Source organism: Tursiops truncatus, chromosome 6 (assembly GCF_011762595.2).
Source record: "Tursiops truncatus isolate mTurTru1 chromosome 6, mTurTru1.mat.Y, whole genome shotgun sequence".
Taxonomy (NCBI): domain Eukaryota; kingdom Metazoa; phylum Chordata; class Mammalia; order Artiodactyla; family Delphinidae; genus Tursiops; species Tursiops truncatus.
In genome coordinates, this window is record NC_047039.1 from 65,975,307 (window position 1) to 65,990,365 (window position 15,059).

Consider the following 15,059-nt stretch of genomic DNA (forward strand, 5'->3'; position numbering starts at 1 on the left):
AAAGCAATCCAGATAATATTTAAGTGACTGTATAAATATCAGGCAGCCAAGAGACAGAAATATTGGACCTAAACAAATATATATTTGAGATATGATCTTATGTCAATTATCCTCTGGGGAAACTGACTAAAATCAAATGTCACGGTATTACGCTCACAAAAAACAGCCCGAATTTCATAAGTTCATTTTAGGCTCAGTGCTAGTGGATTTTTTAAAAGTTAAAAAAAAAAAGTTATAATGGTCCTAAGTCAAAGAATTGCAGGTTTTCCTTTTCAGTGATGCCTTTATGCTGCTCTGTGGGTGAATGAGCACACACGTTATATCTTCACACTCATGTTAATGCCGAGCTTGAAAATCTCTAGGCCTAGAGGAGTGGAGATGAAGAATAGTTTTGACTATTCTGAAACAGTCAACTTCTGAAAACTCCCCAAGGTACTCTTGTGGAGTTTTGGAGCTTTGCAAAGATGGTGGAAATAATTTCCAAGTTACTCAAGAAAGAAACCTGAGTAACAACCAAACCTATGAGCTTGTCCTGGGCTTCAGGCCCAAGGGTTCAGGTAGGTTTATGAATCCAGGTAGTTCATTCTTGGGCAGTGGAACACACCAACGGTTCATGCACAGGATCCAAAGCCCAGATACGATGTCTGGGCATCCTCTGGCCCCCAGAAAATCCTCCTTCAAGGGAATGACAATCTACCCTGCCCCCCAAATCATCTGCTGTCCTCCCTGGTAGAGGATCAGTAGCACACTCCAGTTGTGTGGCCTGACCTCAAGCTGGGATGTCTAGCCTGGATTGAGTTGTGGCCCCACCAGGCTTGTTGACAGGATACATTTGTGCAGTGAACAACCTGCACAACCATGTGTGGCAGTACTGCATCAGATTTTTTTTTTTTAGGTTAATAAATTGTAATTTTATTATGAATGAATTGAGAAGTCAGAGGAGGGTGTTAGACAAACATTTACATAATTTGTTTAGCATTAAAAAACTACTTTGGAGGGTTCTAAGAAGATGGTAGTATTAGCATAGTTTTTTATTCTCTCTTAATCACCACCTAAAACAAAGAAACTAGATAGGGAAACCAAAGACCACTGGAATATATTTACAACAAAACTAGATGACAAGATATTGCCAGGAACACCAAACTACAAGCAAATTGCCAGAATCCATAGGACCTGCATAATATCAACATTTGTGTGGCAGAAAACAAAGGCACTGCATCGGATATTGATTACAGGGAGAATGGTGGAGTCAGACTTCTGGTTCCCAGCCTGTCTCTGCTACTTAACTGTGGGATCTTGGGAAGGTTGCTCACACCCCGCATGCCTCAGTTCTCTCGTGCATAACATGGGGATAATGATAAAAACCACTTCACAAGATCAACATGAGGATTCAATTAGTTATTACATAGAAAGTGCTTAGAACAGTACCTGGCAGACAGTAAGAAAGAGCTTGATAAATGTTACTATCACTAGCTCATCCAAGCAAGAGACGGGAATTACTAGGAAGGTCTTTTTATTTATTTTTTAAATCAAGAGCAAAATTTCTCCCTTAGTTAAACATCATTCCCATTTGAATGGGCCTTGATGGATGCAAGAGGTATATTGGACTAGAGATAAGGAGACTTGGGTTTTGGATCCAATATGGCCAGTTCTAGGCTGGGCAAAGCCCCCAGCCTCAGAGTCTCCTGGACAGAATCAGCAAAGGCAGGGAGGAGGGTCTTCGAGAGGTTCATGGCTACTGCTGTTTTAGTCTAAGATTCTAAGACTTAAGACTGAGAATAGGTGACTTTGTGGTCTCTTTTCCCCACTATCGTCTTACAGCCCAGGGCTTCCAATACCCAAAATGCTAGAAGATTCATGAATGACTCGGTGTTCAATATTTCCTTCTCAGCTCTTACCTTCGACGTAGGTTGGGAATGAAGCCAAGCTTTTTCTTGACTGCAATTAAGACAAAGAGGTTTCAAAAAGGGCAAAGCATGATGAAAAATGCATTAACACAGCCATCTGTGCAACATGAAAAATAAATACATCACCAATGACAGATATTAACCAGTTGTCAACCATTTTTGGCTACAAAAAGTGAAGTGTGAATAAACATATGCATTTATTATTAAAGGTTACCCAAAGCCCAGAACCACCCATTCATATTTTAGATAATCTAAAAATCCTACATTCTGCAATCAGAGTGATGTCTGTCATCTTAAAAAATAACCCATGGACCAAAATTCATAATCATTAATAGCAATAAGAAGGACTCAATTTGTATTCTTAAGAATTTGGGTGCCTAAGTGAGAAACTGCTGATTAGTAAAGGCACCAATGAAATGATTATATGCTAAAATTAAGAATTCCCTTTGAGAATTTTATTCCACTTTATGTCTTTGCTGCACTGATCTCTAACTGTGCTAAAAATGATTGCTACAGTTTTTATCTCTTCCTTTCGTCCCTTACTGATGTATTTTAGTGTAAAAAATCCATTACATAAGTTATTATTGTGTTACCTTAAAATAAGAACCCAATAAACAAAGAGGTAATTTAAAAACCCTGTAATTTCTTATACTAAGTAAAACCTCATAGCAAAGGTCAGTCTCCCAAAGCATCCTTGGAAGTGGATGTAATCAGCTAGAAACCTTCTAGAACCTGATTGGATGGCAGTTTAAATGCTAGCTCTCAGAGGGGCAGTACTTACCAGTTGGTTCGTTTCACAAGCAAATGTCCTAGAGTTAACTCTCAGTGGAATAAGAATAGGTAATTCATTCCTGCTCTAACCAGTGACAGAATTTGCAGCTGATATGTCTAGGGCAGGGTGATGAGAGAGTGGAGAGCTAACGTAAAAGACAAGAGTCCCTAACGTAAAAGACAAGAGTCCCTAAAATGGGCAAAATCAGGGTTTGCATGGCCAAGGGTTATCTTCAAAAAACCTAAAGATTTTCATTGCCAAGAATCTACCAGGTGTTAGGTGATCATTTCAGAACAAGACTACCTAGTACAACATAGCTACTCAGTAGGTTGACTTGAACTGATGGTATACTCTGAGGTGCCTAGTGGACTCGAAGACTGAAGGCCCCTAGATGATGGCTGGTATATCATGGGAAACAACTCCATATCATAGCACTTTATACAGTGCTCTTCACTTGGAAGATGGGAATGGCTAAGGAATGATTAATTAGTTAATATTTGCACAACATTCTAAAAAATATTAGTGTTAATTGTTATGTGAGAAATTGGAGGCAGTCGAAGAAACCATTTTAAGACTCTAAACTCAATCCAGGACAGTGACAAGAATTCAACACTAATCACACAATACACAACGCAGATCAATCTCAGTAAACCTGCTGCAGATGTGCTCACGGGGATGAAATGGTTCCTCACACCAAAGAGGGTGGGTTTCTGGTTTCAGAAAGGATCACCTTTAAAGAAACTAAGGACACAAGATCACCAGGAATGAAAAGTTACTGGCTGCTAATGCATTTATGGAAAGAGGCACACCTAGTGAAAGCCAGGATTATGTGGATAGGAGAAAAGAGGACTCCAATTTCAATGGTGCTTCACCCTAATTTTACTTTCCATTTACTCAAGTGAGAAGATAGGCCCAGCTGAGTGCCTGTTGGCTTAAACTCTGTTGCTTTAAGGAAAAAAATCCGTAACTTCATGGTATGCAGATGAAAGCTAGCTTCTTCGTAAGAGCCAAAGACTTTTAGATTATTATTCCCCAACCATTTCCCTGTCCTTGCCCTCAGCATCTAGGGGCAATGAGGGCTTTACTTCATCTAATCAAAATGGTTTAGCCTCCAGGTACAACCAAGAAGCCAATTTATATTTATATTTTCTTGGGCTATTAGATTTAGATTTTAGCAGATGCTACAAAAGAACTGCTCTAGTCTATGGCTCTAAAAGCTGCTGTTTTACTTAGAGTCACAACGGAGGGCATTTGGTACATTCACTTATTCTCTATTCATGAACTCATGACTGGCTTTCTTTAATCTCTGGGGTAGTCAATTTTTTTTTAAAGAGTTTTGTGAAACGAAAGAGTCTCTAATCTCTAATTATTGCACACAAAGAGGATTTTCATCGTTATTTCTAAAGATATGCAGAAACGTGTGCCAAATGAGAAACTTGCTTATTATATCTGATGAATAATCAAACGCTGAATATTCAGATGTCTGATTAGCCCTGTGTTTTCCCACATGTGGACACAGATGAACCTTAGTTGAATTAATAAAGCCACATTCAAGAACTTAAAGGCCAAATCTTTGGGATGTTCCAGGAGGTCACATAAACCATGTGTAGAGCCCAGAGGCTTGAAAACTGCAATAATAACATACAAGCTACCCTGTCCATTCAGTGTGTGACCTGCAAGTACTCTTCATCGCAGGGATAGCAGATTCTGGTGTTAAGAGCCTGGGCTCTCCGGAGCTCTGGATTCAAAACTTGGCCCTACCACATGTGAGATCTGAGACCTCAGGTAAGTTACTTAACCTCTCAGCTTCCTCCACTAACAAATGAGGACATTAATTCCTACCTCGCAGAAGTATTTTAAGGACTGAATGAGATACTATGTGACTTGCTTGGCCTGGTGCCTGAATGCCATAAATGCTCAAGAAATGGTAACTCTCATTACTGTTATTATCACTGTGGCTTTTCTTCTTGCCATTTGCTCTTACCTATTCGTGTGCTATGAATAAAGTACAAGGTGACGTTGTAGGATGCAGGGCCAGCAGAAACCGTAAGCCCATTACTCCTGTTCCTGTGGCCTGATGAAGACCAGAGAAGGACAAAGCATATTTCAAATCTAAATTCTAATGTTGGTGCCGTTTCAGAGAAGGTCTCCTCATGTTTTTTTGGTTTAATATGAATAGATTAATGAAAAAAATACTTCTCCCCTGCATGAATATTTAATGGCAAACGTATGTGAATTCAATGATATTTTAAGGGTAAGTTTTAACTACCCTTTTAGAAGCGATCTGCCACTCAGGTTAAAATGGAGGTCACTTTCTTCCATTGAATTTAATGGAAAATTATTAGCAAAAGGAAGGAAAAATGAGACAATCATTCATTATGTGGTTTAGCTCTTTAACGCCTGTCCTCAGTGTTGATTAGGCAGCATCTATATTTAGAATGAGCTGAGCCCACACACAGATGATGGTGCAGGCCAGTGTTTACCTGTTGCTAGTTCATAAGTAGGTGAGGGTAGCAGTTAGTCAGGTGTCAAAGGACAACAGGTGCTGGAGAGAGCAATGGCTCCCTCTCAGGGGAAAAACACCTGCCCGTTTCTAGCCCCAGAACCCTTAGTGGGAGCAAAGCAGCATCTTCTCTCTTCAATATTCTCTGCCAGTGCTCAGCATGGCCTCCATCAGTAGGGTGACCATACGATTTGCTGTCCAAAGAGACACTTTAAGGCTGCACTGTCCAGCAGCCCCTAGCCACACACAGCTGTTTAAGTTAATTTAAATGGAATAAAATGCAAAATTCATTTCCTCAAGTGCCACTAGCCACACCTCAAGGGCTTGCTAGGCACACGTCGTAGTGTCTACCATATGGGACAGTCCAGAAGTAAAACATTCCCTGCATCACAGAAAGTTCTCCTGGACAGCACTGCTGCTTTCAAACGTGAGACGGGGTGCTCACCAGGTGTACTGCTTGGACAACAGGTGTGAACCGGGACCACCCCAGGTAAGCCAGGATAAGCAGTCATCCTGTTGTCATGAAAGATATTTCACTTGGGCCTGAAATAAATTAGTATTTAAGAAACCAGCCCATTTCCCAAACCACAGAGCAACTGTAATGCCATGGCACTGAGGCTCATAACAGCTCCAGGAAGGATGCTGCTAAAAGAGCTTTTGATGTCCCACGTCCAAGAGAACCTTCTGCCATCATGGCAATGTTCAGTAATCTCTGCTTCCAGTACAATAGCCACCCGTCACGTGTGGCTGCCGAGCCCTTGAAATGTGGCTAGTGTGCCTGAGGAGGTGACTTTTTCATTTTATTTATGAATTAAAATAGACACCTGTGGCTAGCGGCTGTCAAACTGGATGGCGTGGCTTTATCACCGAATTCCACGCTGGAGAGATCAGAATTTTTCTCCGCAGGGTAATCTGGGTCAGCAGCTCTGTGGGAGGCTGGAGAAAGCATAAACCAGAAACAGCATAAGACATAACGGGCTGATGGCTTTTGAAACAAAATGGTACCCTACCTCTTTATTTGTGGAGGCTTCCGTGGGGTCACTGGGATGAAGGGGTGTGCTCGAAGACTCTGCACCCAGGGGTGAGGAACTGCCAGGAGATGGGGACTGGAACACAGACAGCAGAGGAAATCACAGTGAGCATCACAGAGTGAGGGACTGGGTGAACCGCCCAGCCCTGGGGGACACAGAGGTGCACATATCTGAAGCACATTTCAGCAGTGAGAAAACTTTCTTGGAAAGGAACTGCCAAATGTACATAGAAGGCTTGGATTTGTCGAGCTTTCGTTAGATCCCTGCCCTGTTTCCAAAGGAGCCCTTACAGTTCAGCCTCACCCGGCCCCCCACCTTAGGCCAAGGGTTCAAGCAGCGCGAAAGCTGAATATCAAACTTAAAGCCCTAGATGAATAAAGCTAATAGTGATACTCAAATGTTTCCATTTTTAAAACATTTTTCTTACTGAGGGAAACAAAAGACTTTGGGTGCTAAATGTCTTATAAAATCACCTGCCCAAGATTACCTGAAAGGAAAGGGAAAAATTAAAACACGAATTTTTAAAGAGGCAGCTGGGACTGATTCTGATGACTGGAAACCACACCCCCTGTGAAATATTCTGTCTGATATAATCCAGAGGCCACTGAAAACACAGAGATATTTCAGCATCCAAAAAACATTACCTTGATACTCTTAGAAGAGTTAAAAAATTCTTTGTTAAATGGTATGTTTAAAAATAAGGCATAGAAAAGGTTTGGAAAGCATAGTCCCCAACCTGGTGATGGGCTCAGGCTCCCTGTGCAGGTCCTGCTTGAATGGATTTGAAGCTCCAGGGCAGCGCCCTTTAAGCCCTGCTGACTGAATGACCAAAGAAAGAAAACAAGCACAGGGATGGGAATAGTGCAGGCGCTGAAAACCCTCCCCAGCTGATTCCCAAACAATTCTGCACGCTCCTGAAATCTGGGGGGATGAAGAGAACCTTCAGGTGAGCCACAGGGATGCTTACGAATTCTGTAGCCATGGTCCTCTGAGAGGAAGAACATGCAGCTTCACAGTCTGTTGGTGATGTTTGATAGAAGGCATAAAACCGAACCCAGTCAAGGACCTATTCTCTGAGGAAGCGTGGGGCTGTGAGTGAGGAGAGGTATGTTCTGGGTAAAGAAAGCAAAATCACACAAGCAATAGCTAGAACCTGCTTCTGACCTCTGGAGACTGAACCTCATGGGGAAGCGGAGGCACAGAGACATCAGTAATACACCTCTGCGTGGGAAGGGAGAATGTCCCACAGAGCAATGGTGCTCAGGAAGGGAGGGGGCACGTTCACATACAAGGGGGGCCCCAGCAAGCACTGTGTGAAATCATAAAAACAATAAATTCTTTCCAAAGAGTCTTAATGACAGGAAACACCAAATGAACTGAAGCATGATATGGTGAAATGCAGTATTACGCACACAGATGTGGTACCATCCCAGTCTATTGCTGTGAAGCCTGGATTTTGTTTCCCGTGAGCCGATATACCTGATCCCGAGCAGGGAGGTGAGGACCAATGAGTCTCTTCAACACTCACATGCAGAAATCAGCTGCTCCGCAGTTAAGTCAAGAGGATGAGCATTAGGGTAACATCAGACACGAAGTACCCAAGCCCCACGGTCCCTGGACACAAGAAAGGTGCCCCGTGTGCCTTTAAAAAGAACACACAGAATTTTTCATTCGGCACCCAAGAGAGTTGGTGGGGACTTGCTGAGTTAGCTCTGTGTCTGGCCTACTCAAAATTAATGTAGTCAAGTTTTCATGATAATTTAATGCCTTTAAATTTTCCCAGGTTTTCAAACTTGAAGAGCTTCCTTGGACATTTATGTCTATTTTTCCCCAAGTAATTTTCTCTGTCACAAAAATTTTAAAGGTCTAGTCCCTGGGGAAGCTAGAGCAGCTGCTTTTTCTTTAATTGCTTGGTTTGAGAGCCATGTATATCACCTTCGTTGAAAAAAATAAATGCTCCCAAAGTATCCCACAGTGCCTATTTCTCTAATTATTTTCTGTTGCAAATCTTCTGAAAATGGAGTCTTTGCAATGTTGTGAGCACCAGGTCATTGCCAGGTGATGTGGGAAGACAGATTATCTGGAGAGCAGGCTGGGATGCAGAAGAGGCAGGTCAGACCCCACAGTAAGGCTCGACGACCAGTCCCAGGCGTCCACCATGGGACACTGGAAAAGAGGCACAAATGTGACTTTGGTGGGCACTGCTCTCACCGAGGTTCTCAGGGGACCCACACCAGCCTTTATCAGGCGGCGCTTCCCCTCAGACACTCATGCCCCAGCCTTCTGCATGCAAATGAGGCCCCTTGTGCTTCCTTCGTTTGCATGTGCCGTTACTGACCTCCACCTAGAGAGTTCTCCCTCATTCTCTCCTTCGAAAGCACTCATCTTGCTGAAGCTTTCTCAGACTCTATTCAAGGTACCATTCTCCCCTGATGGCATGTTTCGGGTTTTGTAATTATCTGTTTATGTGTCTGCCTCCCCTCTCCCAAGAACTCTCCGGAGGGCTCTTGTCTTATTCATCTTTATAATCCAAGTTCCTAGCCTTGTGTCTTATAAACAGTAGGCACCCAGTAAACATTTACTGAATAACTGATGTCAGTGGGGTGTCCAGCCTTACCATGTTTTCCAACTTGCACAGAAAGCAGTCAACCACTACTCTCTTGCATTTTTTTAGTGATCAGTGGTAAGCCTCTTTCTGATATAAGACCTCTACGCTGTTATGTGTAGAATGTTACATCTGCATTTTGAACTAGAGAAGTGGCCTTTGCCTGTGAAGACTCAGACCTTAGCTCCAGCTAAGCTCCTTTAAAGCAAAAACTGTCCCCAAACAAGAGAGTACCCTACCTGGTGGAAGCCCACTACCCACCACACCATTGCTGACAAAGTCAAGGTGGACAAACATCTTCAGAGCAGACACAGGCTCCATGGAGTCCAAACAAGGGTGTTAACATCAATTCAACTTCTGCCTTGTTATATGCTCAAGAGTGGAGAGAAAACCAGAAATTGGATAATACTTTTTATATTTCAAAGATGTACTGGAGGCAAAATTTAACCAACAAAATGATGCAAAAAATAAAAACTATCATTACATATTTCTGTCTGGAGTCTCATGCCTTCTGGGTTACTGAACAGATATTCAGTTTTAGGCAAATGAGACCAAGGGTGGGAAGCAAATGTGGGCTTGGAAATTCACAAAGGTAAGTGCCACACAGGGTGTCTCTAGGGAGGTAGTGTTCAAAGATGACTCAACAATTCCCTGTGTTGGTAATTACAGGAGGTCTCCTTAAGCTCAACAATATGTCTTCTGCAAATTATGTTCCAGCAGATTTCCCACAGCTCTGGGGTTCCACAAAGCAGAGCTGTCAGTCTTAAGACTTAGGCTCTTCAATGCCAGGACAAGAGATGGACAGTCCCGATCTTACGCCTAAGGATGCAATAGCATCCCAAGGGAAAGCCAATCATTCATTTTCATTCCAACTGGACATCTCCTTGGGGCAAACTAACGGCTGGTGGTAGAGGTGAGAGACAAACAGTTCCTGGAATTTTCAGGCTATGCACGAAGGGGAAAAAAACAGTGCACAAATAATTACTATTAATTTATTCCTGCAACAGACATTTCAGTGCCTCCTTGTGTTCCTAGCACTGGGCCAGGGAAACAAAGAGGAAAACGATGTTGTGGTTCTGTCCCCCACTCCTTTCCAGGTAGTGGGAGGAGACACGTAAAGTCACCGTCGTGCCAGGTGGCTAGGATATGAATCCATACATAAAGACACAGGGTTGGGAGGGTGTCTCTCTGCAGAAGGGGAGGGGTGTCTATCAGCAATGCTACATTGGGAAGGAATTGCTTCAGTTGAATCCTGAAAACGGGATGGTATTCATGCAGCAGGATGGGATGGGATAGGGAAGAGGTGGAAGGTACTAGAAACAGAGGCAGGGAGGGAAGCACAGCTCTGCAGGGAAGGAAGAGATGAGCTGAAGGGCAAGGACGAGTCACCGGAGCCCCACTTGGTGACAAACTGCCTAATCTCTGCCCAGAGGGTATCTTCTTTGTGAGCCACTGGCCTACTGTCCTCATGGAAGAAGCACAATGTAGGCACTTTAATAACTATTTCCTGAATTAAGGTGGAAAATCCAGAGGGTTGAGGGGTTTGCTCTTCCCTTTCCCTTAATCCTCTTTCATCCTTGGACATCAGCATGAAGAGAAGATTACCACCCAGAAAAGCTGACAGGATGGTAATAGGAACACCCCAAAACCATGGGTAAAGGGCCCCTGGCTCTTTCCAAATGGGCAGCGTTCTTTTCAGAAAGGCCTAAGGACTGAGGCAGGACTGAGAGTAAAGCTGTGATCTGGAGACGTGTACAGGGATCTTGAAAGACTTTTGGAGGAATTCCAGTCAAAAGACACAAAAAAGTGAGTCTGACCTGGGCCATTGACTCATTTATTTAACATGAAGTACAGACAGTGTCTGGGGAGCCCAAATCCCTGACTGTGACCAAGAAGCTCCTGATCTAGCAGGGCAGACAGACCCACAAGCAAATGCAGTGTGTCCTCCGTAGCAATGTCTCTGAGTCCCTGAGAAAAATAAAAGTCACCATGACATAAAAACAGCCACTATGGAGCTGACTACTTGCAAGGTTAGTGTCCACCTTAACAGCCTCCCTCCAAAACACTAGCATCTACCTGGTCCATGTCTTTGTCAGCTGGTCTCTGTTGACTGTTGGGGCCATCTGGCATTTCTAGGCAAAATCAAAACAAAACAGCAACTGCACTGCAGAGTAGAAGTGCAAATACTGCAAAAATAAATAAAGAAAAAGCAGACTCTCAGAAAGCTGAAGGTGGCAAAGTTGGAGAACTGCTCAGACCCACTATGGACCATTGAAAAGTTGGTGGAGTTACACCAGTTAACAAGAGAAAAATGGAAGGATGACAATGTTAGAGGTGCTTTAAAAGAGCATGATCTGAACATCTGATAATAAAGAGAGGTCCCTGGCAAAACAGTCTTTAAATATTTCTGCTGAAATCGTCCTCTTTATGATTGAAAGGACTGTTTCTGATCATGCTGTGCAAGTCATGTGTGAATTGAAGGCAGTTCTTCTATTGTACGATTCAATGACTTTTTTTGAGAAAAATTACAACTCCCCAAGTCAATACTTCTCTTCTAAGCTCATACAACTCAATGACAAAAAAACAAACAACCCAACTGAAAAATGGGCAGATCTAAATAGACATTTCTCCAAAGAAGACATACAGATGGCCAAGAGGCACATGAAAAGATGCTCATCATCGCTAATTATTAGAGAAATGCAAATCAGAACTACTGTGAGGTACCAACATCATTAAAAACTCTACAAATAACAAATGCTGAAGAGGGTGTGGAGAAAAGGGAACCCTCCTACACTGTTTGTGGGAATGTAAATTGGTGCAGTCACCATGGAAAACAGTATGGAGGTTCCTTAAAAAAATAAAAATAGAGTTACCATATGATCCAGCAATCCCACTCCTGGGCATATATCCAGACAAAACTCTAATTCAAAAAGATACATGCACCCCTATGTTCATAGCAGCAATATTCACCATAGCCAAGACATGGAGACAACCTGAATGTCCACTGACAGATAAATGGATAAAGAAGATGTGGTACATACATGTGGTATGTACCATACAATTCCATGTATATGGAATACTACTCAGCCACAAAAAAGAATGAAATAATGCCATTTGCAGTAACATGGATGGACCTAAAGATGATCATGCTAAGTGAAGTAAGTCAGAAAGATAAAGATAAATATCATATGAGATCACATATGCGGAATGTAAAATATGACACAAGTGAACTTATCTACAAAACAGAAACAGACTTACTGACATAGAAAACAGATTTGTGGTTGCCGAGAGGGAGAGAGAGGGAGGGAGAGATGGACTGGGAGTTTGGGATTAGCAGATGCAAACTATTATATATAGGATGGACAAACAACAAGGTCCGACTGGGATCAGGGACAGGGAACCTATATTCAATATCCTGTAATAAACCATAATGGAAGAGAATATGAAAAAGAATATATATGCATAAAAATCACTTTTCAGTGCAGCAGAAATTAACAGAACATTGTAAATCAACTATACTTCAATAAAATAAATGAAAAAATACTTCTTCTCTAAGAATTCACATATAGATGAAATTATAACCAACATGTTGTTAGTCAAAAGATAAACTAAGCTTATGTTTGTCATTTTTTAGTACTGTCTTTCAAGGTAAAGTTCTAATCAAATCCCTTTCTCCCCATTCTTACTTGAAACTTTGGTCTTTGTTGTAAGTGAATTAATTTTAAGTAGGCCTTTGAAGGTACACTTACATAGGGATCCTTTGGGACACCCCTCCCTCTCCTCTGGTGGTTAAAATGTGACATGACAGCTGCCATAAGAGTCAAGAGCAGGAGGGAGGAGAGACCATCTGGGTCAAAGAAGGCTTCCAGTGGAGAAGACACAGCCTTTCCTGCCACAGTGTCTGGTACTTGGAAGGCCCTGAACAAAGCCTGTTGGTTGGCAGAAGTAAAAAAAAGAAAAAAAAAGGGCTTCCCTGGTGGCGCAGTGGTTGAGAGTCTGCCTGCCGATGCAGGGGACACGGGTTTGTGCCCCAGTCCGGGAAGATCCCACATGCCGCGGAGCAGCTGGGCCCGTGAGCCATGGCCGCTGAGCCTGCACGTCCATAGCCTGTGCTCCGCAACAGGAGAGGCCACAACAGTGAGAGGCCCGCGTACCGCAAAAAAAAAAAAAAAAAAAAAAAAAAAATCAATTCCTAAGACACTGTGTCTAGTCTTCAAAGCCATCATGACCTGGCTTTCCAATATTAGGGTCTATTTTCAAAAGTATAGGTGATTACAGGGAACACAAGTTAACATTTCTCCTTTGAAAAAGATTGGCGTTTTATTTTGTATTGTGGCAGAACAAGTAAAATTGCAATTGAGGTTTCAGGATACTGAAGGGGTTAACTGTAACTGCTCAAGCCCTAGCATCTGGCAGAGCTGAGTGTGAATTCTGGCTTTACCACTCACAGCTGAGACCCTGAGCAGGTTCCCAACCTCTCTGATTCTCCTGACAATTGAGGAAAACAGTAATTACCTGCCTCTCGGGATTGAGGTGAGGATTAATTGGTGACAAAGCACACAGAGGGTCAGCTCAGTGCCTGGGCACACACAATGCACTCGATCAATATTGAATAAGTCTTTTAAGATCCCAACAGTAACAAAAGTGATTTCACCCCTATGGGAGAGTGTTCACAAGGACAACACATACCCATTGGGATGTTTTCTTCATCTCGTTTCCTTCCTTATTAACATTTTATTCATGAATAAAATTAAAAAGCACACAGAAGGCTCTATAAAAATCATACCACAAAGACTTTAAGTTAATTTATAAGCCCCAAGACTCTTACTTGTATACTGGCAAGAACAGCTCATTACTGGCTATGGTTGGGGGGTATACATGATGGCTGTATGCAATTTCTGACATGCCCACAGTCTCCCATTCAAGGTCGGAATATGAGGAATATGAGGGCTGAGCCTGATGCTATTATGGTGATTGATTTACAAAACAGAATCGTGTGCATATGCATTGCTCTAGTGTTAGTTGAGAACACAGCTTATGTATAACCATGACACACCGAGATACTCCACTGTTTAGGACCCCTGGTGAAAGACCCCAGCCAGCTCTAGCCAAGTTTAACGAGTCTCAGTACCCGTGGATCCAAGTACACATTCCCTCCAAAGGAAAATTTCACTGCAACGAAGGCTAGATAGGGAGCAACTCACAGAAGCTGAGAATAAGTTTATTTTTAAGGTCACCAAGCAGTCGACATACTACATGTGACCCAAACACTAAGAACTCATGAACCTTCTTCACCAGTGTTACAGACTGTGTCTTCCTCAAACATATATGTTGAAACCCTAGCCCCCAGTGGGATGGTATTAGGAGGTGGGGCCTCTGGGAGTTAATTAGGTCATGAGGGTGGGGCCCTCATGAAAGTGATTAGTGCCTTTATAAGAGAGACAAGAGAACGTGCTTCCTCTTTCCCTGCTCTCCACCCTGTGAGGACACAGCAAGACAACAGCCATCTGCAAACCAGGAAGAGAACCCTCACCAGAAGCTGATCATGCTGGTACCCTGATCTCAGACTTCCCAGACTCCAGAACTGTGGGGAATACATTTCTGTTGTTTAAGTCACTGGGTCTACAGTATCTTGTTACAGCAGCCCAAACTAAGACATCCAGAGGCTTCTCACTAAGCACCTATTTACTCTCATTTTTAAAGACAGTTTTAACAAGCTCTGAGCAATTCACTCCTCAATTCAAAAACTTTAGTGGTTCCTTTTTGCTTAAAGAATAAATCTTAGACTCCTTACCTTGGCACTCAAGGAATCCAAGGATTGGCCTTAATTTCTTTACCATTTTCTACCCTTCCAGTTCCTATTCTCTGTCGTCAAGCCAAACTGAACTCCTTTCTGTTCCCTGTATATAACCTGTGAGTTTCTGCTCAGAGCCTTTGTTGATGCTCTTGTCTGAACTCCACATGTCCACAACACACCAAAGGCCCATTTCAAATGTTAACTCTTTCATGAAGTCTTTCCAGTTCTCTTAGGTGAAAGGAATCCCTCTCCTATGAGAGCTGCTTGTATTTTATCTGTGCCATTCTTATGGTGCATCACTTTCTCCCTTATATTTTATAAAATTCTAATGCTATTGAATAATATTTTAATTACAATATTTTAATAAGCACCATGAAGGCAGGATTTATGATTAATTTACATTTTCTTCTTCAAGTGCTTAATACGGGATTCCCCATGAAATAT

At 42.4% G+C, this 15,059-nt stretch overlaps 1 protein-coding gene across 8 annotated transcripts in view; it reads right to left on the reverse strand.

Moving 5' to 3' along the window:
• Nucleotides 1–15,059, reverse strand: part of APBA1 (amyloid beta precursor protein binding family A member 1) — a 240,119-nt gene that overhangs the window by 35,218 nt on the left and 189,842 nt on the right. For all 8 annotated transcript variants that reach the window (XM_073806194.1, XM_019934728.3, XM_019934727.3 and 5 more), the window contains 2 exons: nt 6,193–6,288; nt 1,899–1,938 (listed from right to left, as the gene is read on the reverse strand). In XM_073806194.1, the coding sequence (XP_073662295.1) occupies nt 1,899–1,938; nt 6,193–6,288 (136 nt within the window). The remainder of the gene's footprint in view (nt 1–1,898; nt 1,939–6,192; nt 6,289–15,059) is intronic.